General features: G+C 47.5%; 2 protein-coding genes across 3 annotated transcripts in view; one reads left to right on the top strand and one right to left on the bottom strand.

Annotated features, from left to right (window-relative positions):
• The window catches only part of LOC119393244 (diacylglycerol kinase beta), a 405,235-nt gene that overhangs the window by 316,755 nt on the left and 61,598 nt on the right, over positions 1-26,882 (bottom strand). The gene's annotated exons all lie outside the window — the stretch shown is intronic.
• On the top strand, positions 8,813-12,201 carry LOC125758530 (uncharacterized). The gene is made up of 2 exons (XM_049415865.1): positions 8,813-10,135; positions 12,163-12,201. Exons 1-2 carry the CDS (start codon positions 9,158-9,160, stop codon positions 12,199-12,201), a joined length of 1,017 nt encoding a protein of 338 aa, XP_049271822.1. The 5' UTR covers positions 8,813-9,157.

Genomic DNA, 26,882 nt, shown 5'->3' with positions numbered 1-26,882 from the left:
CACAGCGAGTAAAAAGTATTATTTTCAAGGCAGCCATACGGACTTGACATGAAAAGCTAGAGTTGCCGCCTTCCTTTTCAAAATAACATACAATTGCGGCTTAAACACTTCTGCTCTAAAATGTTTTAACACGACGCGAGACAGCGACGATCACGCAAGAAAGCACGCTTATGTCTGTGGTCTTGTCTTCCCGAACAAAAGAAAATCAGTTATATTTGTCTTTTTGGCAGAGGGAGCATAGATCTCCACCACCATCAGTTAAAGCTTATGTTTGCGTTCCCTGCAAAACGATGACCTTTACAAGTTATCTCTAATTGCTCATGCTTCGTGCTATCTGATCCCAAGTTAGGCCTGTAAAATTCTTGATTTTAACACACACACATATATACTGTACGTTATCACAGATACGAAGAAATTTGCCGGCACAAAACGGAATAAGCACACGCAGGACCGAGTGGGTTAAGATCATGGGGAGATGCTCTCGTTCTGCAGTGTACACAAGATAGGATGACGACGACGACGGTGGTGGTGGCGGTGGTCACACAGAACAACACGGCTCGTTTAGAAGCAAGGTGCAACCTTTAATCGACCGCTAGCTATATACTGAGTTCTAGGGTTAAAAGTATCGAAGGGTAGAGAAAGAAAGAAAATACAGTATTAGAAGTTAAAATAGCATGAAGCGCTCGTTGTATAAAATTTCAAATATGAACACTGCAACCGATATGTTCATTAAAACAAAACGTGCGCACGCTAACAGCGCGAACTGTGTACGCAGTGTTTTGAGGTGCAGGTAAACATGGATCACAACGTCATCGGCGTGATCACAGCGTATATGACGTATAGACAAAGTGAGTTTACAGTCGTGAGCAATATTAGAGGGAACACCGCATTCATGTTTAATCAACGATTACTTGTAATGTACCGATATGAATGCGACGTATATGAATGTAACGTATACGAATGTGACGTACCTTTACGCTTGAGCATTTAGTGTTATGAACACGTGTACGCTTGCCAACTGCGATTAGCCGCTATGTCCTTTAAAAGGTAATCGCTGTTTTCACCCCGATATAGCTCACGACTAAACATGCGACAGCGCTGTCGGTATAAGGATAAAAATGCAGCAGAAATCGACAGTAGCGTCCCTTTGTACTCGTTCTGCCGGCTGCCCGAAAGTCTTGCGGGAGTGGTCCCGAAACGAATTCGGACAATGATTTGTGATGCCGCGCAAAGAGATGTTCCCCGCGCTAAGCGTTCAAGAACCTCAGCAGACGAAACAAAACATTTTTTTCCGTCGAGCATGCGGGACACAGGGTTGCGAGGAAAAAGAATGAAAGCGCAAACACAGCGGGGACAAAGGGCGAGGATGTCGCAAGTTTACAAACGACTCTCGTTCTGCGTCTTTCGAGATGCGCGCGTCGACGCAAAAGAAAACAACGAGTTCACGGACGATTGCTCCGATTCCTTTCGTTCCTTTTTATCCTTTCTCGATACAAACGAGAAGAGAAAACGACATCTCTCAGCGCTTGTACCGAACGGGGGCCCCAAAAATAAAAGCGGGCAAGCGTATCGATCGCTCGCTACACGGCGGCTCTTCTTGAGGAGGAATCGATGACCCAACAAATATTGCGGCCGCGTAACAACCTGCCTCACAGAGCGCGGTCGGAACAGAGCCGTCGCCGCGACGACCCCCGGTCAACACTCCCGCGCCGCCATTCACGCCATTCTACTTTTAGAATCAAAAGACTTTCATTCATTCATTCATTCATCCATTCACTCGCATCTATCCTCTGTGGAAGCGGGAACAAAGAGAAATCCCACCGCGTGCACCCGTTTTCGGACCCCAATGGGGCGTCTAATTGAACGCTTTGTCACACGATAAGCGTGCATCCCCGCCAAAGGCAACAACCGTCGGCAACTCTGATTGTTATTTTCAGCATTATTATTGTGATTCAGGCATGCGCTAAGGCATAAGGCACAATGTTGTGTGCACACACACGCACACAGCATTGTGCCCTAATTAACGCATGTCTGAATCACAATAATAACAATCGATGCATGCATCTGCGCACACACACGCATATATATATATATATATATATATATATATATATATATATATATATATATATATATATATATATATATATATATATACATATATATATATATATATATATATATATATATATATATATATATATATATATATATATATATATATATATATATACCTCGAAGCGTGCCCCCATTGCGTTCTTTCATTTTTCCGGCCCCGCCACGGTGGTCGAGTGGTTATGGCGCTCGGCTGCTGACCCGAAGGTCGCGGGATCGAATCCCGGCCGCGGCGGCTGCATTTTCGATGGAGGCGAAAATGTTTGAGGCCCGTGTACTTAGATTTAGGTGCACGTTAAAGAACCCCAGGTGGTCGAAATTTCCGTAGCCCTCCACTACAGCGTCTCTCATAATTATATCGTGGTTTTGGGACGTTAAACCCCAGATATTATTATCATTTTTCCACCATAGAAAACGCGGCTGCAAAGGCCAGGAACTGAACGTACGACGTAGCGTAGAGCACTTGACGTCACAGCCACTAAATGTCACGAAGGGTGTCGTATTTCTTAACTTTGCAAATCCCAGTATTTTTTTCGAAAATCTTGAAGCCAAAATGTCTCTGCACATATGAGTAACCATTTGGTTGTTCAACGCACTCAATTTACAAAGAAAAAAGAACAGTCATTGGCTCTGATAAATCCGCACACGCCGTCACACTCCTGCTGACTCAACCTATATTAGAAGCTCCAACAGTGGCCGACTTAGTGCCAGTAATTTCTTAACAGGCGTTCTGGTTTTCAAAGTGCTTTGTGCAGCTTATTCAGTGACAGTGAACAGCGTCGCGAATTGTGAATAGCTGACGCTTACTGTATAGGTTGCACAACGGTGCAAGCTATGTCATGGTTGAATTCAGTGTGCACGGCTTCATGGAGAAAGAAAAAGAAGAATAACATCTACTAATTTTTGCTTGTGCGTCCATTTGCTTTTCATGCCTTCGTTTTGTTATTTTTTTCTTCTTTGTTAATTAAATCAATGTCGAGAAAATTTCGTAACTATGGTCTGCACGCGCCAGCCTTCTCCCGGGTCATTTCCTGTCGGATGACTTCTAAAACAAAATGTGGAAAACAAATAAAATAATTTAGACATTCACGGATTTCGACCCTTTTTTATTTTTTCTCTAATTCGTATTCATTAACGTCACATGAGCAGCGTGGCGGCATTCATGCCATTTCGTCGCCTTTCATCCGTGTCCCCGGGGTCCCGGACGCGATAAGACTTCAACGGATGAACGCATCCTCCTGGACTTGCCTCCTTCTTTATGAATCGGTTAGGCTTCTGCCACCTTTTCTTTTTCTCCTCACCCCTGGTCGTCAGTAAATCTCGCTGAAACTGCGCCTGGGTGCACCGGCGAGTAAATGTGCAGAGCTCGGCGATTCGCGCTATTTCGTAACTGCCTCGCTAAGAACTAACAGTAAACAATAAAATTGCCAACAACAGAAAAAAAATCCCACAGCTGTTAGCCCACAGCCTGGTGCCGCAGGTCGAAGCAACTAAAGGGCGTCTTTTCTTATATATATTTGCGCGTTATGTCTTTTGTCAAGTGCATCAGTGAGTGAGCGGCTGATTTAGTTTCGCAATTGAATTTCAAATAAGTTGCAGTGCAATTTAGTGAGCACTTGACGCCGGGCTATTAAGGCTAACTAGACGCTTCTGACTGGCAATCGGTGCATGTACACTTGGCGCTATAAAGAGCTACACGATATACTTGGCAATTTGTTACGCTTCGTCCGTCTAACGATGTCATTCCTAGAACCTTGCGTCTTACTTTTGTCATAGAAATGAGAGCTGAAGGAGCCGTTTAACAGCTAATTACACTGGAGGAGTTCCAAGAGATCGTCGTATGTATTCATGATGCAGCACCTAAGTGATCATGTCGAGTTAGCTCTCTATGTTTAGGTATTGAAAAGATCACACTTTCTGCAACTGTGCGCTTTTTCAGTTGAGAGCCGGCTTTTGCGATGCCTTGATATATTCTCTTGTGTCCGTGTTTGCACAGCTATACCTTCTTTTAAGATAAATCCTTACCAACTATGTCAACTTTGTTATTCTAAGAAAAGCGATAAAGGCAAAGAAGACTGCGAGTGGAAGGAGGCGATGCGAGAAAGGAATGTAAGAAATAGAGAAGGAAAAATGAAACCGTTTGTCTGCCTGTCCAACATACGTTTCCTTCTTCATGGGGCAATATTCGAAAGCGTCGTGAAGCATTCTTGTCATCACTTTTCAATATAACGGTCGTCGAGGATATCGACGGCATGCCTTTCGGCTGATTTAGTTCCAATTTCAAGCATTCAAATTCGACTGCTGATAGCGATGAAGGCGGGAGGAACTGCCTGATAGCGTTTTCTTGCATGTCAGAAAATAAAGGCCATCACTCCAACAACGTGTAACAACCACGAAACGAAGGTCGTATATATAGTTACACCCGAAGGGCGATGCATTAACTGCTACAGTAAAATTTACCGTTGCTTTTGGACACCTAGGAGTGCGTAATATTAAAAACTCATTGGGCCCCTTATGCTATCGCCTAAGATGACTCGAAGGCAAAAGCCTTCTTCTTTTCCTTCTCAGTCAACGTATTGATCCTTCTAACCATGCGCTCGTGGCTCGCGCGAGGAGGGTCAGCACGACAACGGCGACTCCGACGGCGTTATTACGCCCGAGCGTCCGTGTGAGGTTTATTGCCATTCCTAAATTTCGCGACTTGCGCATGACTGACCCCAAGCAATGCATATATGAGCATCTATGTCACATTAATACACGCAGTGCAGCACGCTACCAGAGGATATGCGCAAATACAACACCAGAAAGCCAGAGCCCAATCTCATACAAAATGGTCGAAAATATTTCGTCCTTGTATGGTAACGTAGGTGCAAGACATTTATCTATAAAACGGTAATTAATTGGTGGGGTTTTGCATCCAAAACCACGATATGATTATGAGGGACGCCGCGGTGCAGGGCTCCAGAATTTTCGACCACCTGGGGTTCTTTAATGAATCTAAGCACACGAGTCACTAGCATTTTGCCTCCACCGAAATGCGGCCACCGCGTCCAGGATTCGATCCCGCGACCTTCGGGTCAGCAGTCGAGCACCGTAACCACTAGACTACCGCGGTTGATATCTATACAACGGTGAAAGTAGTACGCTGTACCACGCTGCTGTAGATTCGCACAGAATCAATAAACTAGGAGTATTTACATAAAGAGAGCAGCAGTACGTGAGTAGCCTAAAATATCTGTACAAAACTCTCCGGAGTGCTTCATTTTAATTTAGTTATGTATGTAATTCGCGTCCATTCAACAGACTGAAAATCTAGTTTTCCAGCTTTACAAAAATTGCGACAGCATAGTTTTTATATTCATAATAAATATATGGAACAAGAATAGACGTTATTCCCACTCGCGTGGCCGCTTCTGAGGTTGACGGAGCCAGTGCGTCAACAAAGGCTTCCGCTGAATGGCCCCGTCACGAGGCGGTTTAGCCGACTGAGCAAGACGGAGCCTCGAATGTGTATTGATTATGAAAAGCAGAGATCCGACAGAGCATTAGATTACGAAAGACATGGCTGCTATTCGCGTCCTGCCTTGGTCGATATTGCTCGGAATTGATCAATACCGACTCCCTCCAGTTGGCGATGTGTTGCTCTACTTCAACTCGGCAGCATTGTTCGCTCCGTGCCAGGCTACCACGGCTGACGACGAACACGACTCAGTTTATCTGAGCAAAACGTATATATTCAAAGAAGTGAAGGCGAGCACAAAAAAGCTTAGCATTGAGTGCTAAGCTTCTTTACGCTACAAAAATGTGCCCTGGTTGTTCTAAAACAGCTTTTGAAGATTGGTGGTACCGCCAATCAGTATTAACACACAAAGTGAACGTAACGCGTTTATTACGGCGAAAGTTTTACGTGACTCATGAGGCGGAATATGTACCGTCCGGCGTCCGGCGTCACGGCACACACGTGACGGCGGCGCGCTACACGTACTGAAAAATTACACATCATCGCCCCTTACGGCCCACAATGGTGGGATGCGAAAGCATCGCGGGGGGTGCGCATCGAATTTACGTTTCCCTTATGTGACTTATGAGGCGGTGGTTGTCGAGGCGTTTGAATTACTGCTTGCCGACGCTGACGTTTACGTTCGGCTTCCCGAGCCTTCCTCTGCTCCGCGGCACCTATCGCCGACGTTGTTCAAATCGACCAGTTTGGCTGTTATTCGCACATTTACGCACACAGGCGGGCAAACTAAACCACCACCGTTATAAAATTAACGTATCATCGCACTCTTTGGCGGGAATTAATACTGTGACACCACCTTACCCTGTGAGATACTTCACGTAGTGGAATAGTAATATCGGGCGCCGGCCAGCGTTTTGATCTATGCTCAGAATAACATGTGTATGCTGGTCACGACGATCACAGCGGACTTCTTAGGCGAAGCGTTCAGTTTTATCAGGAAAGCAAAGCAACGACAGCGAGATAGGAAACGCTCGAATTACAGAAACAACAAGGAAGTGTCATTTTCGCGGCCCATGTACGGTATCTGGTTTCGAGCTCAAAAAAAAAAAAAGGAAGAACTTCGCGGATCTCCGACGCCAGCTTCGCTCCGCTGACTCTTGTATGCTCAGAGCGAATAATACGCTTTCCGTGGAACCGAAATATAGGAAGTATAAACATGGGATAAAGTCGGCCGTACGATCGTGTTACTCTTTGGTGACGCGCCTTGTTTTCCATACCACTCAAAGCTCTTCCACACTATCTATCTCTCTTTGTATGAGTATATATATATATATATATATATATATATATATATATATATATATATATATATATATATATATGAAATGATTGAGAGGAGAATCCAAGTAGGCAACAATGGGTTCCTTGTCTCGGGAAGCCAAGAACTTTCAGCCAATAAGAGTTGGCGTAAGCGGTGTCTTAAGGCCCGTTCACACCGGCGACTAAGTTGGTCGCAAACGGTCGCAAATGGCCGTTTTGGTCGCAAAGCGACTACTTTGGCACAGTCGCTCGCTGCTCAATTTTTCAGTCGCGCGACTGCACGCAAACCTCTGAAACAATCAGATGCGCAGGAACAGGACGTCAGCCTATTTTACGGGGCAACGGCAATGCGAGCTGCACACGAGCAGACGTGAATTCAATGTGACGACGCATATAGGTCGCGCGCAGGTGTGAACATCGGTCGCTTTGAGTCGCTTTTTGACCGCCAGTCGCAAACGATCGCGCGACCGGTGCTAGTCGCCGGTGTGAACAAGCCTTTAGGCTGCCCTGTACAGTCTAAGCAGTCGACGCTAAAAGGCAACCAGACTATAAATACGAAAATGCTAGGAGCATGCACAAGGCTTGATTCTATTACATGCTGCTATACATAGTAAAACAGCATTATGCACATTATGCACGTACATACAAGGACATGTGCTCTATTCGTTGTCTTAAACAGTTGATCTTAAAAAAAAAAACGTTTTACAACGTTGTATATCCGCATCAACATAAGAGTTCGAGGCGCTGATGGACATGCCTTAACGACGTACGTAAAGCACGCAAGACCACAAGATGATCATTAAAATCGTATTGCTTATGTTGGAATGTGTGGTCTATATACTTCATTGCGCTACATGCGCTTGCATCGCTTGTCATATCAGATACAGCGTTTCAAACGCCGCCTTGTCTGTTACTTTTTTGGTGCGGCCATGCAGACGCTGCACGCTAATTTCCCCCACCAACGTTCATTAAAAAGGCAGTATGTTGGGAGAAAAAAAATACACAAATTAGTTCTGCGATTCTTTGACAGGAGCCTGAAGCCCAAATGCAATTACCACTTGGTAATTTGATTTCAACGTTGCCTCGATGTCAGGCCTTGCAATGGAACCTGAGCGCCCCTTATCGGAAGGGACGTTTGAATGCGCGTACCGCGGGTGGGGGGGGGGGGGGGGGCTGAACTGTATTTCGTAACATTGTTAAATATTCGTACATCATTTCTGTCACTTCCAGAAATACTGAATTAAAAAAGAAACCTTTGATCATCTCCCTGAGACCGGTCAACCGATCGATTCCGTTTCTTCTTTCTTTCCCATTCGAGAACCTGCGCCGCGGTGTGTACTTTTACATAAAACTCCATCCGACACATAACGTGTCCCATGACGATTTGTTATAGCCGTTATGAAACCGGGCGCTGTCTATTGAGATCAAGAGAACCAGCTTGATTAATTTCTCCCCCTCCTAGAGTAGAATAGACTTACTTTTCGTTATTTTTTTTCGAAAGCCTGCCTTTAGGCATAGTACTACGTGGCATCCTAAATAAACATACAAATTTGCCTCATGTATAAAGAGTGTAGTTTTTTAGCAAGCTACGGAAATACGGCACGCAAATACCGTAAGGCCGTACGGTAGCGCTCCCCCTTTCCCGCTCGCTGTGCTTTTGCCGGTGAAGGCACCCCAACACCACAAAAGCATTTTAAAAAATTACTGTGGGGTTGTCACTGTAGCATGGCTGAGTAACTCTGACGTAACCAGCCATTTCGTTAAAATCACGTGACCTGCTACGTCACCATTCTTTCCTATATCTACTTCGTTTCAACCGCAATAAACGTTGTTCATCACCCGACTGCTTGCCCGCTTACATGGTGGCAGCGGTGCCGAACGGAAATGGCCATGCCGCCAGCCCTTTTGCCGTCAACGATCTTGCCGCCGCCAAAGCCGTTGGATACATCGGGCAACACCTGGCTTACATGGAAAACTTGGAAGAGTGAGTTTACGCTATTTTCCACTGCTACCCAGTTGACAAAACAAGCGAAAGAAGTGCAAGCAGCCACGTTGCTAGTGATTATTGGCGAAGAGGCAAGGAAGGTATACAGCACCTTCACGTTTGAGGCTGAAGAGGACAAAAATAACGTAGACGTCCTAATTGCCAAGTTTGAAGAGTTCTACAAACCGGAGACAAACTTGACCTATCATGAATTTCTATTTGGGTCCAAAAACCAAAGGGAAGGCGAACCTTTCAATGAGTGGCTGACGGAGCTACGAATGTTAGCCACAAACTGTGAATTTGGTGTAATGGAAGACCGGATGCTGCGTAGTCGTATTATTCTGGGTATTCGAGACAAGAACCTGCAGCAGAAATTGATTGCGGAAAACCCTTCGTACAAAAAGACTGTCGAGATTTGTCGCACGCAAGAGCAAGGGAAACAGCAGTTTCTTGAAATCTGCGAAGCCGCGGAGACAGCGCAGGACACGGCAGTTAACGCAGTGGCAAAGAAAGGGGATGCATGCGGCAGCTGCGGCTATCGCGCACACCGTGGCGAAAGATGCCCCGCCACCGGTAGAAGATGCAATAAGTGCGGAGGGCTTAACCACTTTGCCCGAGCATGCAAATCGGCACCGCCTTCCCGATCCTTTCCCCACAAGAAGAAAGAACTACGGGAATTATGCGCAGACGCCGACGACGATTTTTTTTCGCAAACGTTAACGGTGAGCACGCTCAACACAGACCACTGGACCGCGACAGTGGACATTGAAGGACAACCCATGCCTTGCAAATTAGACACGGAGGCGAATTGTTGTGTCATTTCAAGGAGGGACGTCGCAAAGCTACCGGATCTACCAGAGCAGGCTTGCCGAGTCGCGCTAACATCATTTTTCGGCCACAAGGCAACCGCCCAAGCAAAAGTGCGCCTGCGGCTTTCAGCCAATGAGAGGGTGGTCCTCGAAACATTTTACATCATAGAGCAAAGTGTACCAGTGACTTTGAGCGGTTCAGCAGCCGAACGCCTTGAATTTATCCGCCGGGTACAGCACATAGATGTCGATCAACTTTACCCGCCGGCACCACCCTTTGCAGATGTCTTCACAGGACTGGGGGAGCTCAAGGACTACGAGTACGAGATAAAACTCAAGCCCGGCGCCGTGGGTGTCGTCGTACCGGCTCGGAGAATCCCCGTGGCCCTGGAGGACAAGACTAGGGCGGAACTTCAGCGTATGGAGGATCAAGGCGTCATAAGAAAGGTAACTGAGCCTACAGAATGGTCCAGCCACATGGTTACCGTTGTTAAAGGAGACAAAGTTCGAATCTGCCTAGACCCAACATCGCTCAATCAAGCCATTCTCCGGGAAAACTATCCCATGCCAACGTTGGATGATGTCGCTCCTAGGCTTGCCGGTGCAAAATTCTTTTCCACGCTTGATGCGGCATCAGGGTTTTGGCAAATTCGGCTTAGCGAATCGAGCTCCAAACGTTGCACCATGAGCACTCCCTATGGTCGCTATCGGTTCCTTCGGATGCCGTTTGGAATAGCTTCGGCCCCCGAAACTTTCCAAGCAGCAATGCACCGCGCTTTGGAAGGCTTGTCCTGTGTGGCGGTTGTGATGGATGACATATTAGTATGGGGCAGAACTAAAGACGAGCACGACCGCAGCCTAAAACGTGTTGTCCCGTTGTCAACAGCACAACCTTCGACTTAACCCCAAGAAGAGTGCGTTTCTGCAGCCAGAGGTCCGGTATCTAGGACACATCCTCACTACAGAAGGCCTACGCCTTGATTCGGAGAGGGTACAAGACATACTGGGAATGCCTGAACCGACGAACAAGAAAGAACTGCAAGTATTCCTTGGCACGATGAATTACGTGCAGCGATTCATTCCCAACATGTCAGAGGTAACCGCTCCGCTTCGAACACTGTTGCGTAAAGATATTGCATGGGTTTGGACAGAGGCGCAACAAAAGAGTTTTGAGACCTTGCGTCAATCTTTGACGAAAGCACCCGTTTTGGCTTTCTTCAACCCCAAAAAGCCTTTCATTCTCTCGGTCGACGCAAGCCAATTAGGAGTCGGCGCAGTTCTAATGCAAGACGGACGCCCCATTGCTTTTTCGTCCCGGTCGCTCACTGAGGCGCAACAAAACTATGCACAAATCGAGAAGGAAATGCTGGCGATAGTGCATGGTTGTACGAAGTTTCATGAGTATGTTTTTGGTCAAGCAGAAGTGATTGTAGAGACCGACCACAGGCCTTTAGTACCGATACTTAGCAAGCCACTGCATCAGTGTCCCCTCCGCTTGCAACGCATGAGGCTGACCCTGCAGCGCTATCCGATCAAACTGGTGTATAAGCCAGGCAAAGAACTTTTTCTTGCGGATGCTTTGTCGCGTTTCCCGAGTAAAGTGAGCATGTGCGAGGAAGCTGCGCAGTTTCAAGTAAATGTGCTGGAATTTGTTTCAGCCTCGGAACCCCGTCTAAAAAGTATTCTCGCAGCAACGAACAACGATGCCGTTCTCTCCAAGCTGCGGGAATATGCGCTGACCAGTTGGCCTGACAACAAGCACGAGGTTCCAGAAGCCATCCGCCCCTACTGGTCTTATCAGGAGGAAATACACACACAAGACGGGCTTCTATTCCGCAGCAACAAGGTGATCATACCAAGTTCGATGAAAGCAGAAATATTGGCTCTTTTGCACGTCGCACATCCCGGAGCCGATAAAATGAAAGCGCGGGCACGAAGCGTCGTGTTCTGGCCCTGCCTGGCAAGCGACATAGAGGAATTTTGCCGAAATTGCAAAATGTGCCAAAAGCATCAGCCACGAAACGCAAAGATGCCGCTTTTGAGCCATGAGGTTCCAAACCTGCCCTGGGAAGCGGTAGGAATGGACTTATTCTTTTACGGGGGCCGACAGTTTGCCATTATTGTCGATTTCTATTCCTTCTTTTTTGAGATTAAGGAATTTCGCCATACCACTGCTAATTAGCTGAAGTCCCGGAGCACAGAACTTTTTTCGATTCATGGATTACCGCTTAAACTGTGCAGCGATAACGGGCCGCCATTTAACAGCACAGAATTCAGACTTTTTATATAGGCTCGGCATTACCCACGTAACTTCAAGCCCATATCATCCACACTCAAATGGTATGACGGAGAGGGCCGTGCAAGAAGCCAAAAAACTATTAAAAAAGTGCTCTCTCAAAACGCCGGATTTCCACATGGCTCTGCTTGAATGGCGTAATACACCGCGAGATTCTATTTTGAAATCCCCTGTGCAGAGACTGATGGGAAGGCAGACGAGGACCCTGCTGCCCTAGAGTTACTGTATATGCTACCTTTAGGTAGCAGAGTTGCGCCTCTGATAGAACTCGCCGCTCGCGCCACCATTCGCCCAGCGCGCTCACGTGCGCAAGAAGCATCCGTTTTAGGGAAAGCCAACTTCACGGCCGCGCGGGTGCTGGCGATCGCCGCGCCACCACCGCTGTATCAAGCCAAATCAAGCCGTCCGGCGAAGCGCAAGAGTCCAGCTGAGTTCGGATTGTTTGTTGTTGTTGTGGTGGTGTCTTCTGCTGTCCGTTTTTGCGAACGTCTGCGCGGCGCAGCGCCCTGACTCAGTGTTGGGAAGTTGCGACAATGACAGGATGCTGCGCTCCCCACTGCACGAACCGACAAGAGCACGGAAAGGCCTTCTTCTCGATTCCATGTGGCAAGCCTGTCTCCGTCGTCCGTTGCCGTCTCAAGTGGCTGCTGCGCATGAGACGTCAGAAGCCGGCGATAACGAACAGGATATATATCACTTCTCTCTCACTGGTCAAAGGTTGATTAAAAATCGAACGGGACAAAACGGTAAAAATATGCGCGAGTGACTGTGTGAAGGAGGCGATGTGTGTGAATATGAAACTTACAGGTCTATCAAAACAGCATGATTCATTCCGAGCACTGTGCAGCATAAAAGTTTGAAGCATGACCGAGTGTTTATTATATGCCACATCTACCTAGACGTACGCGAAATTCTCGTTAGCTTGCGCTATTTGTAAAACACAGTGATAATTTTAGCACCTGTTTTCTCCAGCTTTTCACTTAATCTTTTGAAGCGCTGCATCAAAACTACGTGAAACGAATAATTAGGCTGAATTTAATTGGTCCAGAATCGTGACCGTCGCACTTTTTCTAATTGCCATTTAAAACAAAAGTAATATTTGCGATAGTGTTCCATCTCCACCTGTTCCATCTCAAATTATTGTTTCTCCGAGCTTTCCATTCTTTTTTTTTTCTTCGAATCGAAAGTCATTGCGCCAGCGACGCTTTATAAACGAGCGAGAAGGTTCACGGAGCCGCTGGACCGAGAGGACAGCACCAACAACAGCAGCCGCGTCGGCTCCTACATTCTAGAGAGGTGGCTTTCCTGCTTAGCGTGGATGCCACGGCGGGCACGATGGCGGACCTATGCGCAACTCTGCTACCTAAAGGCAGCATATACAGTAACTCTATGCTGCCCGTACCCGCAAGCCACCTGGTGCCGGAGACTGTGCCCAACCGAGCCGTCCATAACCGTCTTCAGGAAATTCGCCAACGCCAGAGGATCTACTACAATCGCCGCTCCAGGAACCTGCCACCCCTGTCACCTGGCCAGAGGGTGACTACATACGATACCCACGAAAGGACCTGGACACCTGCGGTCTTTCTCAGGCCAGCTGAGACGCCGCGCTCCGTGGTGGTGAAGACTGAGGAGGGCCAGGAAATTAGACGTACTCGCGAGCATCTGCGAGACGCACCTACACATACCGAAGAGAGTCCTCGTGACGGGTCCGAACGACTAGACGACGCCCAGCCCGCTCAAGAGCTACGTAGAAGCACAAGGACACGCCGGGAGCCCTGCCGCTACCCACAACCAGAAAGAGCTGTGTAATTAACTTCTTCCCCAAGAAAAGGGAGATGTAGCATGGCTGAGTAACTCTGACGTAACCAGCCATTTCGTTAAAATCACGTGACCTGCTACGTCACCATTCTTTCCTATATCTACTTCGTTTCAACCGCAATAAACGTTGTTCATCACCCGACTGCTGGCCCGCTTACAGTCACGCCTCAGTGTTGCCTGTCAGCCTACGCATTGTTAACGAGGAACCTGTAGTTGGGTGGGGGGGGGGGGGGCCTATCACTTGAACTGGGTTTGACTGGGAGCGGGTGTTAAGCACAACGAGCGGGAAAGGAGGAGCGCTACCGTACTGCCTTACCGCATTTGCGTACCGTATTTCCGTAACTTGCTAAAAGACTCTAGTAGCTTGCCGAAACCGCAGATTTCTGCACACAGCACCGCACGGTACCCCGTGCAGGGCCTTTCGGCCCCTCCGCACAATTTCATAATTTCAGTATACATCGCTGCACACAAAGCTTGCCTTTAAAAAAAAGAAAAAAAAAAGAAAACCATTCGCACTGTCGCAATAACTTCAATAAAGCCAATTAAAAAAAACTTTGCCCACGCGAGCAATATCTGCCCTAAAACTTCCTGTACGTGTTTGGTCCAGTGTGCGATCACGGGATCATGCCGAAAAAGACTGAAACCGTGGTTTATGGCGGAGGTGGTATCAGAAGGAACCGCGTCCACCATAAACCCGGGAAAGTTGGTATAGGCTCATCGCTGAAACAGTGCAAGTTCACCCGGTTTTAATAAAAGAAAAATGGACAACACGCGGCACTGGATTTGAACAAAGAACGCAGTCATTTGTACGCGAAAGCAGATCGAGACGTACGGAAAAACTAGCCAGTGGTGACAATAAAGATACCCGAAGCCACAGTGAAGAACAAGAAGCTGAGTGCCTTAATTTTTATCAGGTATGGTGGCAATATTTTATCTAGAAAACAACGAAATGTAAGAGAAGGAAGCAGTGGGCTGCAGCGGCGCGGGTATGAAGCTAATGGAGAAGAAAGTCAGGAATATAAAAGAAAGGAAATGAAAGACAGGGACATCAACACAGACTAAAAGGAAACTGAACCCAGAAAATGCGGATCTCCAGAGGCGAGGTTATATATATATATATATATATATATATATATATATATATATATATATATATATATATATATATATATATATATATATATATATATATATATATGAGTACTTCGTACTTTATACGAAGCCGGTCATTTTCTAATAAGGCGGGTGCTGGAGTGAACAAGACATCTCGATTCGCCAGGTGCCAGCCTCTGCTAACGTCTTTTTTCACAATACATGCAAATTTAGCATACACGGCTTTTACAACAGTACTTCTATACATATGTATACGATAAGTTCGCTGTAGAGGTCGAACATTTCCCCCCTCGTCGGAAAGAAGCCGAAGAAAGGCGCGAGAATGCACGTAGCACATGTTAATGCCAATAAAACACAGATTTCAACCATTGGAATCGACACTGCCAGCTACTGGACGGACAGGGTACATTTTCTCTACGTCCACTACACGCGTTCTTTTTTCCCACCGGTCCGATGGCGTACCTCGGACAGCTTATTCTTTGATCCAGTGAGGAAAAACATTTGTGTCGCTACTTGCTTTTGAGACATGAGAAAAAAGTGGCGGAGCAATTACGATGACACACGATAAATGCAAATAAAAAAGAGCGTTTTAAAATACGTATCGTCGTGTGACATATACAGTATCCTAAATGAAGTATTTTCCCGGTTCAGACTTCGGTCGCTGTCAGCGAATACCGAAAATGTGAGCGCGAGAATCGGATTTGTTTCATGGCTGTCAACATAAAAGGTGAGATAAAACAGGAAAGAAAAGCGCACCTACTATAGTAACTGAGCAAGAAATCTAAAAGGGAAAGAGAAGAAACGTTCCCTGTCTGACGCTCCAGACACAGGGGGAAAAATGCAAAATTGTCTGTGCTGCCGTTCCCTCCTGCAGCTCGAACGTTAGGATAGTTTTAAAGCTCCACTAGCAACACGCTCTGCTCTGTGCATTGTCGACTGTCCAAAGAAGCATGACAAGCGGGAATTCCAAGCGCTCCGACGCCTCTGCGCGCGTCCCCGAGTGCAGCGTACGCGTGCCGTCGGCGCATTCTTGGATGTTTACTTACGCGGGGCTTTCGCCTCTTCAGCGTTTACTTCGTCGCATTGCGACCATCTGCACTCCTGGGCACGTACAAAGTATACGCGTCCCGTTCACGCGTTCGCCATCCGTGCGACCTTTACATGGAAAACGCCTTTAGACCCCGCCAGAACGTGCGATGCCTGGCAACGAGTGCGGCTCCGCAGTGAGCAACGTAACCACGCTTCGCTCCTTTCTTGGTTCGCTATGGCTAAAATGCGCCGTTGTGCATCCAGCAAACAGCTTTCGCGAGCTCTCGCCGCGGCCTCCGTATAGCGGCACGGCATTCGCGTGTTTCCCAATCACGTATGCAAGCGTATAACCAGCGAGCGCAGTGGCACCACCTCGGGAAAGGAGGCTGTGGGCGACGGTGCGTTTCAGCCATGCGGAGAGTTGTTTTGGACGGATAGAGCCTCCGTGTCACGGTGGAGATAAAGTTCGTGCTACTTTGTATCACTCAGTGATTAACCGCAAGAGCTTATATGGAAGCTACGTTATGCTAAAGAAAACACACACAAAAAACATTAACTCGACTGCCCATACCTGGAGGCGGAGGGGGGCTCTTCGAACCTTATCCCCCCAAACAAACAAAACAAATGGCACACATGTCACCGCCCCGTTATAAAGGAGACGCTCATAGCATCCTTCTATCCATCAAAGAGCACTGTGAGACGAAAGTGTGAAACATAAAAGGCGCGTTCATGTAGACTCCGTTATGTCTTTGGCGGTAGCTCAGTGGCCTAAACTCCCGCCAGCCGTCGTCGCGGACCGGGAGGTCATGGGTTCGACTCCTCTTAGCGTAACATTTTCTTATAGTTTTTTTCCTTGTCATTTGATGGCGTTCATTTTGCTGACGTATTTCCGTGACGGAAATACGTCACGAAAGCCTTGGTGGATCCCAGCGTAAAACACTTTCGCGTTAAATTCTGGCTACGCCCCTGCTAGCTGCTTTAGATTAAAGCAGACAAGGATGTCCATGCACAAACCAGCTAGCGGAATAACATTTGTATTAGAGAAATAGAATGGCTAATTGAAAAAAAAAAAGAATGTGTGGGGAATACGTCGTATACACACACTTCTGATACGAGAAAAACAGCCGTTACAAGGCAATGCCTAAGGCAAGGGCAAAGAGAGCACTTATTCTAGTAAACGAACAATGTTATATGGGCCGGTGTCTACTTTCATTTCGGTACAGAAAGGCTTTGTGGTTGCTGTAAATGAAGTGTGCAGCACTGTGTGTGTTTCCTTCCTGTGTCCCCGTCGTAATTTCGCGCTGTGTGTTTCACTATGCTGTAAATGCTCCTGCCGCCTTTCTGTCCTACCAGGTGTATCGTGATTGTGCTAAGGCAGTGTACTAACACAGATTCTGGGAACTCACTTGCGTAAAACATAGGGCGATTATACCGCATTGCCTCAATCGAAAGCGGCAGCACACTTCTTACAATTAAGTTTAACGTGAGTTTACAATGAAGTTGAACTGCGAGTTTTTAAACAGCTGCGCTGTTTGAAAAACTCACAGGGTCCTTTATGCATTCGCCAAAGACGACTCGAAAGCGAAGGCCATCCTCTTTTTCTTCTCAGCCATCTTCTATCTTCTCATTTGGCAACCTGTGACGTCATGACGTGGTGCTTTTATTGCATCATTCGTGTTGACGCCGCCGACGGTCAATTTCCGTGTTTGATGAGGAATCTAAGGCTTTCGCCTTGATAATGCAGCAGAGGAGATTTCACTTGACGGCTCCTTTGTATGTGCCTGCACACGTTGACTTCAGTAACCAGAAATGAAATGCCCATGTGGTTATTCCCAGTTTGCTTTTTACCTCAACTCGCATGAAGTATACTTGTTGCACAGATAGGACCAGGACAGAAACTTAAAGGGTCCCCGATGCATCCGCCTCAGTCGACTCGAAGGCGAAAGCCATCCCCTTCTTTTTCTTCTAAGTCGATGTATTGAACCTCCCGCGTCCCCTCCGAAAGATTTCTGCAAGTAACGTGATTTTGCAATGCCTCCAGGATCGGAGGCATTGTGAGCTTTCTGCACCTCACCTTGTTTTGCATAGCCTCCGGGATCAGCCCACCTTTCACCAAGCGACGATGCCATGTGATGACGTCACCATGTGGCGTCACGTTATGTGACGGCATGATGAGGTAACAAATTTTGGCAATCTGTGACGTCATCACGTGATGATTTTTTGCATCACTCGTGTTGACGCCGCCAAAGGGGACGCGCGGGACGCCGGTCAATTTTCGCGGTTTGATGAGGCATCTAAGGCTTTCGTCTTAAAAAAGAAATAATAGCGGGATAGGTGAACTGAGGTATATCACCTCTTGCGACCCTCGCGTACAAGAGCAGCATGCACATCTGCCGGATGTAATCTCCTGCGCACTCTTACAAAACGAGCGTTGCCTATAGGACAGTGGCGCATGGATTATGAAAAGTGAGTACGTGCCACGTAAAGAGGACGGAAAAGAACAAACGTTGCGCCTATGCATGTGGTCCAACAATGGTCTTGCGTAAGCGCAATTTATTCGCCCGGATTCACCGCTTGCATAAAGCTTGGAAAGGCTATCGCGCACAATTCTTCGTAAGCCCGTCGGGTAGACATAAGAGGAGATGCGGATGTCGAAAGAAGACGCCCATCAAGAGGAACGGAAGCAACAAAGCGCGACGCATCGGCTCGAAGGGTCCGGCGAATCCGAAGCATCCGACCGTCGTAGAGAGAAGAGCCCGCGGCAACCTCAGTCGCGATCGCGACACCCCAGTCGGCATTGATGTCGACGCAGGGATAAAGAAGGGCCTCCGGTACCCGTCGACTCAGGAAATGGAACGTCATTCAAAGTCCTTCGAGCCGGAACGGCGCGGCGCCGCTGGCTCAAAAAAAAAAAAGGAGAGAGAGAGAAAGGGAGAATGGGGAGCTCGGTGAACAGTCGGTGAAGCTGTCGCCTGACGTAGACAGGCGACGTACCGATAGTCCTATACGTCTCTAAGTTGAGCTGTACCCTTTGCGCCTGCGGTGGCGGCTTCGACCATGTACAGGCTGTTTTTTATTTTAGACAATACAGATTTCTTATAAAACCCCTTGACAGTAAGTCTCCTGTCGTTTCCGCACACGAACCGCTCGTCGAGGCGGAAATATTTTGAAGCAGTTAAAATGACATTTACGTGACTAATTAACAAAGACTGGTTTATTACCTTTTTAATTATTGAGTTGAGGGCAGGTGTTTATATTAGAAAGCTGTAGTGCGTTCCAATGTATGGCATACCTATTTTTAGGGGCGAAGCACCTTAGGGTCTCGGCTTGTCGGCGGTGCATCGTTGTCTGCTGTGGCCGCGTGCATCGTCGTGACCCATTTGCTTGCTTGCATCTTCGTGTCCTGTCCATTTGCTTGAGCGCAAGAGAGGACGCCATCGCCGCAGCGCTCGCAGTGTGGCGAGAGAGAGCGAACGGCGTGCGTTGACTATAGACACGCTCTTTCTGCGATGAACGCTGAACTACCAGCTCGCGAAGAACGAGAACGCGCCCTCGCCCGCGAGAGACAAAGCCGATGCAGGCAGCTTCTGCCAGCGAGTTTCTTGAAAAAACCGACCGCTCGCGCTGCACAACCGTGCACCGGCCACCCCGTATATATATAGGCACTGGATCTTGACCTGCAATGTAGTGCCGGTGGGAGATTCCTCTTGCGCGTAGTTGAACAATAAAGATTCGCAGCGTGCACGTTAACTAAAAGTGGGCCGCGGGTCTCTGTGTCTTATCTTTCTTCTGTCTCTCATTGCCCAATAGCAGTGATTTTGCTGTGAGAAACACCGGCGCACACTGCATTCTTCGCCCCTCCACAGTTTCACGTTGGTGGAGCTCAAACACCTTTCCCTACGTACTTCGCCCCTTCCCAATTTTTGTAGATATCAGGAAAGTTGCACGTAATTACAGATATCCATCACCGAACTTTAAGGTCGGTACCGAACTGACCGCGCCGGGCGCGCAAAAAACGCGACTATTCAGTTACGTCAGACCGGAACTACACGTGATAAGGAAGTGGCGGAATTTGAATGAAAGCGAGTCTCGGCCTTACCTTTTCATGAAAAACAGCAAGTTATCTCAGTTGCGCCAGCGGATCACCTTACCATTGCATGTGGTGTTCGGCGCTTATCTGTTTCTTTCGAGCTATGCGGAAAAAGAAAAAAAAAAACGTGATATCACCTTTTTCTATCCCTGTGAAGCATAAAACTCGGGGGCAGCCGCTGCGGCGCTTCTTGCAGACAGGCGAAATAGTCTTTCGCGCGTGTTTATCGTTTAGGAAAGAAACAGATAAGCGCCACACATCGCAGGCAAACAATAGGCTTCCAAGCAACGTCGAGCGGCGCCACTGCTCTTATCGCAACAGGGAATATTCACGGCACGTTCTATCGCCACAACACGACCACCCCCACTTCCGCGCACGCACAAACCTCTCGGATTGCATCTGTGGTGCGTCACAACGTAACTATTGCTGACTAGCAGTGCTCCGGGCCGAATGAGGAGCGCATGCGCGCACGTATTCTTGCCGCCTCCGCTGCCAAATAAGGCGACAAACTGCCTTCGCCGGCAGCGTCTATCCCCAGGGGCGTATTCTCAAACGATTGCAAAAGTATCGACTTTGGTGCGCGCTGATGGCTATTGAGCTAAACCGGAAAAGTGAGGGCGCTATCTAGTATTTCCGTCGACGTGACGACGGCGCTCCTGACATGCCTGGAATAAACGAACACACCTTATCACCGTCGGTTGGTGGTGAAGTCTGGCATTTAAGTGACATATACGGTAGCTTCTATATAGTATTCAATCCTCAGTGGATGTGCGAAGCGTTTTTTACGCTGAAGCCTTCAGCGAGCATTATCTTGGAGTGTTTTCAGTACTCGTTGTTTGCCAGCGCGTGTTTTTTCGTGGTTTGAACGTTCCAAGAACATGAACCGTGCGTTGCTCGCGTGCTTTATCGCGCGCCGGCAACATGTTGAGATCCTTAGACGACGTCGCTGCGGCGGCACACTATACAGCTGAACTCTCTGAGTAAGCCGTGTTAAACTCTGAACGGAAATACATTTCACACAAAGCTGTATTCTTTAAATATTATACTGTGCATTAAACAATCGCACAAAAAAACGTTGAAAGCACTTTCAACACGTCCAATATTTCAAGTAGTCACAGCCAAGCCTGGCCACTGCGTAGAAGCCAGCATACGCTCGAAACGCCGCACTCAGGTCGCTCTGCGCTCGTACGGTACACTCACTCCTGTGTTGTGAGACATTCGTAACACCAAGGGCCAGTGCAACAATGACGTCACGGACAAGTGTTTCTTCGGCTATTGAACGCATCAGATTCTATGTCACCAAACGCGATACTATCGCCTTTTGCAATCGTTTGAGAACACGGGCCCAGTAACGCATAGATCGGCAGCGCGAGCGTCGCCCCCAACCTTGAGCTTAGGTTCCCTATCAGCTGTTTGCTTAGGTATTTCAGAATGCATGTCTATTTTACTGAAGAGATTCCGCTACGGGCACCTTGATTTAAATTTCGTCAGTTCCTTGTCGCGTGTAGTTCCGGTCTGACGTAACAGAGTGGTAGCGTTTCTTGCGCGCCGGGCGGGGTCAGTTTCAGTATCGGCCTTAAAATCCGATTACGAATATCTCTAATTACGTGCAACTTTTGTGATTTCTAAAAAATGGGTATGTCATAAATTGGCACGCACTGCATGTTTCTAATCTAAAATCCTGTCCTCAAGTCGAAACTTAAGAGGTTTATTAACGAGTTTTTCTTAATCAGTCGCATCAATGTCATTTTAACTGCGGCAAAGCATTTCCGCGTTGACGTGGAGTTCATGTACGAAAACTACAGGAGCCTTACTGTCATGGGATTTTATAAAAAATCTGTATTGCGTAAAAAAAGAACACATTGCAGACTCATTGCATGCTTCTGAGTGTCCGGGCTGACTTTAATATTTTTTTGATGACCTAATAATCACGCCACGCCCTTCCTTGAGGTGCAGTGGCATTTGGGTTCAATTAGATGACAACCGTGTATCACACATGCCCTTGCCACTGGTGTGCGTTTGCTACCAGCACTTTGAACAGCTCTGGTAGTAATTCTATTAGACACCATGCATCATTTGCAACAGTAAATTACGACGTCGAGGTCAGCAGAACTTGTGGCTCTTCAAGATGCAATCGCTTACGTGCTACAGCAGGTACCTAATCGTTGCGGGATTTCAGTGTTTCGGAGGCAGCCCTACAATCTTTGCAGGTCGCCATACGTCATGACTTACATTAGCAGCTACAGTATACAAAAAAACGTCCGAGCACATCTGAGCACCTCGTGTGAGTTGCAAAGCTAAAGCATTACTGTCCAGTAGAACGACCCAGCCAGTAATCACAAACAGCCTGCGGTGCCAACGCCACTGACGCCCTGCGCGACGACAGACCGAGAAAGTAGCAGCGGCCACCAACGCCGGCAGGCGCGTACAGCAGCGATGCCCGGCGAGTGTGAGAGATTTATACACCATACTGGCCGACATTTCCACTGCCGAGCCCGGCGTGACGAAAGCGGTGACGTCAAAATTTCGGTCCACAAGTAGCGTGATGTCATAAAGCAGAGTACACAGACCTGCTGTCTAGCAGGCGCTGGTTTAGCCCAGTGGGTAAGACACTCGGCTTCAGAGTGCCTTCTCTGACCGCTAGATACCCAGTCACTGACGCTTCAAGAACTTTGCAGACAGTTTTCCACACTGCGTTCATTATGATTACAGGTGCTTGATGAAGAATTGTAAGAAGAACTACAATACTGTAATTGGCCAGTCGGTCCTTTCAACAGTGAACCAAAGTCCAAATATGAACAAATACTAGTAGAAAAACGGCCCTAAAACGACAGGACGAAGAAAGAAAAAAGACCATGGCTCTGACTAACAACCTTATGTGTTTATTCTTCCAGTCAGCATATACTCCACCACTCTCGCAACGAAACGATAGCGGTGGAGTATATGCTGACTGGAAGAATAAACACATTTCGTTGTTAGTCAGCTCTTTTTCTACTTTTAATCATTAACAAACCGTCCCAAATGCGTTACCCATCGAACAAGTACGTTCCTGTCGAAATGCGAGTGACACAATATGGCATGCACTAAGTGTACGACAGTGAACAGATTGAGTAAAAATATTGCATTTAGTTTTGATGTGACAGAAGGTAACTGGAACTCACGGATCAACAGCACACATAACCTTAAAGTTCCGGAGAGCTTTACAAGGGGGCAAATATGATCAATCCGGCGTGCATACGACATCCCCGACTACAGTACGTGTAACTTGACAAGACATTGTTGTAAATTATGCAGAGAGTCATGCAAAATTTATAGAGATACAAACTTTCACTGTGAAAGCGGCATTCTACATTACTTTACGAGACAAGGGAACTCACAAGGCCCGCCTTCCGCATATTTAAAGATTATTCGCATCATCTGCCAATGAAACCTCGCGCGACTGCTAAACCGGTTGCGTAGCTCAGACAGGGAAAAAAAGTGGCTACTGTGGCGACGTGATATCCAGGCACAAAACTCTCTATTTGCCTCCAGCTTTTCGTTTTTCCTAAATTAGCGTTTCTATACCGCTAATGAAAAAAGCAAGAATCTCGTTTTCATTTCGTTTCCCTCTGTGCTCCCGGTTAACCCATAACGAAGCTACTACTGTACTGACTCGCGCCAAAAATAGAAAGAGATTTCATATCTGGGACGGTGGCGCTTCTTTCATTCCTCTCAATATTTGCGCTGTCCCTTCGGTCAGCGCGGCGACTCTCGGGCCCCGTGTTTACGCAGCGTCTGCGTAATGGGCTTTTCCTTCGGCGGCGACCCACTCAACCTAATTAGCTTCCGCAGATTGACGTGAATGTGAGTGAAGACACTTGCCATTCACAAGGGGAAACGTCCTTCGCGCGGTATTAGTGCATGGGCGGCAGATCGGTATAAGGATCTCGGCGTGCTGCCAACACCGTTGCCCCGCTCGTTGTTTTCTCTGCCGGCGCGCACGGACCCTCTGTTTTTCGAACGGCGTTACATCGACAGTGTGTGGTCATAATGCTCGGCCGTGTTGTTTCTGAACGGAAGCGCGCAAAATTAGCGATGTTGGCGCGAACGTGACCAATGGCGGAGCACTGTGCTTGCCTCCGCATTGAAGGAGCTGAATCGGTGCAGTATTAAGAAAAGAAAGGAGGGGTGATTCTAAAAGAAAGTTGAAAAAGTTACTAAGTGTGGGCAATCAGCCAACTTCGAGATTCAGTGAGTGAGTGAGTGAGTGAGTGAGTGAGTGAGTGAGTGAGTGAGTGAGTGAGTGAGTGAGTGAGTGAGTGAGTGAGTGAGTGAGTGAGTGAGTGAGTGAGTGAGTGAGTGAGTGAGTGAGTGAGTGAGTGAGTGAGTGAGTGAGTGAGTGAGTGAGTGAGTGAGTGAGTGAGTGAGTGAGTGAGTGAGTGAGTGAGTGAGTGAGTGAGTGAGTGAGTGAGTGAGTGAGTGAGTGAGTGAGTGAGTGAGTGAGTGAGTGAGTGAGTGAGTGAGTGAGTGAGTGAGTGAGTGAGTCGACTTATCCACTTATCTTGTGCTAACTCTAATACTGTGGTTATCAATGCAGCCTTAGAGATACTTCATACAGTGTGGGTATGCTTAAACGTAATCCTGGAATAACGCACCGTCGCACGCGCCTTGTACGGAGATCCCCGAAGTGTATTCATTACCAGCAAGTTGAGAAGAATGAAGGAAAGGAGAGACGCATAAAGGTTTACGAAAACAGAACATCCTTTTTTGCTATCCTACACTCAGAAACATAGAAGGGGCAGCAGAAAGATAAGGGGGCAGCGATATGACACCTCCCCCCCCACCTCTTAATAAATGCGAAATAATGCCCACTATCAACATGCACTCGATGAGCATTTACGAAAATGCCTTCAAAGTTCGGTGAGGAGAATGCGGGAACTCCCGTTTTCAGGTTCAAAGTCACGGGGACCTCGACGGAATCCGGACTGCATCTAGCACGTACGGACTCTCTCCCTCCGAAGTATAGGCTGGCGTTTCGTTCACAGGCGTGTTCTTTTCTAGACAAGCGCGCCGTGACCGAGAAGCGGTGCGAGAGGCCAATTCTCCCTCTTGTCGAAATCTCGGGAAAGCGATCGAGGCGAGAAAGGAAAGCGCAGAAAAGGGAACACACTCGCAGAGAAGGCACGGCTACCGAGCTCAATTGAACCAGTCGCCTTTGCGCTCCACGCGCACGGAACCCTGAGAGATCGAAGACTGCGATTTGCTCAACATGGCCCGGTCAGAGGGGGCTCTGTTGCCTGCCTGGCAACGAGGTCCAACCTAGCCTGTTTCGTAACACTCAATGGGCGAACCGTTTCTTGGAAATGCGCGCTTTTTTGTTCTTTGATGCGTTCGTTCTTTGGCTCTCCGGGACACAAGTATAGCACTGCAACCTATAACAGCACCGGAGAACTCCGCAATTCACAGCGGCAGCTGCGCGAAAGATCCAACACGTGAGTACGGCCGTTGTGGCCTGTGCACTTTGCGACATCTGCGACAGCAATTTGTCAGACGGGCCCGCGAAGGGAATACAAAGACAAGGATTCTTTACAACAGCCGGTGGCAGGCGATCGCTGTTACATTACAACAGAAAACTTAAAGTAGATACAGAGTAGATTTTAAAAGTGTACACTGTAAAAAAAAATTACTCCCAGGTGGGAGTAAAATGCTTGTCCTCTAGCGACCCCCCCATTCGGAGTTTTTTATACTCCGGACTTCCGGAGTAAAGCATTTACTCCGGCGGGCCGGAGTTCTTGCGTGGCGCCTCCGGAGTGTTTTTGCCGCTCTTTCACTCCGGCTGGCCGGAGTTATTGCGTGACATCTTCGGAGTATTTTTCACTGTTCTTTTACTCCGGCTGGCCGGAGTTTTTGCGCGGCACCTCCGGAATATTTTTTGGCGTTCTTTCACTCCGGCTGGCCGGAGTGACTGCGTGGCACCTTCGGAGTATTTTTCGCCGTTGTTTCACTCCGGCTATCCGGAGTTTTTTCGTGTCACCTCCGGAGTATTTTACGAATCTCATTACTCCGTCCGGACGGAATTTCAGTGAGATGCATCGGGAGTATTCTACTCTTTGCTTCGCTGCTACAGTTTCTTTACTCTATGCTGATCGTGTCACGCGTTGGTTACATAAGGGAATTCTCATCAAAACACTGCAGAGTCACTGTATACTTTTATCCACAGACCTCTAGCAGATGAAAGTCAAGAGAACACGTGAGTTCTTATTATTTCATTTATTCACAATAAGCTGCAGTTTTCTGTTCATGAGCCAGCATTTGGGAAAGCAATACAAGAAACAAATATGCAAAAGGCCACCAAAAAACAAAGCAGAAGTCAGATCACGTGAAACCAACAGCGCTCAAGTTTTAAGCGGAGCGTGTCGAAACGAAGCCCAGAATGCTGCAAAAGAATGCACAACAAACGAAGGAAGCGTAGTCGCCGGAAACCATCCACGACGAACCATCCATCAGATTCATTGACGACGCAAGGATTCAGCTGATTTCTTCCTGCATAATTTAGCAAAAAAGTAGTACATGAGAACTAAGTCATGCCACAAACACGAAAACTGAGGACACTGAAGCCACAGATACTGATTAAATTACATACAGGGTGGCAGTCCATGAGAACACCCAGGTTCTTACAGCATAGTCAATACTAAAGTTTGAGAGAGCAGCAGTAATTAAACGGACCACATAAAGTACACAATATCACAAAGAAGTCAATCTTAATTTGCTGCGCCCGCTCTGTCATGAACTTTTCGTAACGGACATTTTTCAAAATAGTTATTGCCTGGTAAGACGACGATGTGTACACAACTACTGCACTTAGAAAA

This window comes from Rhipicephalus sanguineus, chromosome 5 (genome assembly GCF_013339695.2).
Source record: "Rhipicephalus sanguineus isolate Rsan-2018 chromosome 5, BIME_Rsan_1.4, whole genome shotgun sequence".
Lineage (NCBI taxonomy): Eukaryota > Metazoa > Arthropoda > Arachnida > Ixodida > Ixodidae > Rhipicephalus > Rhipicephalus sanguineus.
The sequence above is the reverse complement of the archived record's forward strand: the minus strand, read 5'-3'. Positions and strand labels throughout refer to the sequence as shown.

Bases quoted from the DNA above. Each gene is read 5' to 3' on its own strand.
- LOC125758530 (XM_049415865.1), top strand. From the start codon at position 9,158: ATGTTAGCCACAAACTGTGAATTTGGTGTAATGGAAGACCGGATGCTG. The intron at 10,136-12,162 runs GTAACTGAGCCT...TCCCCTGTGCAG, and splicing joins ATCAAGGCGTCATAAGAAAG to AGACTGATGGGAAGGCAGAC.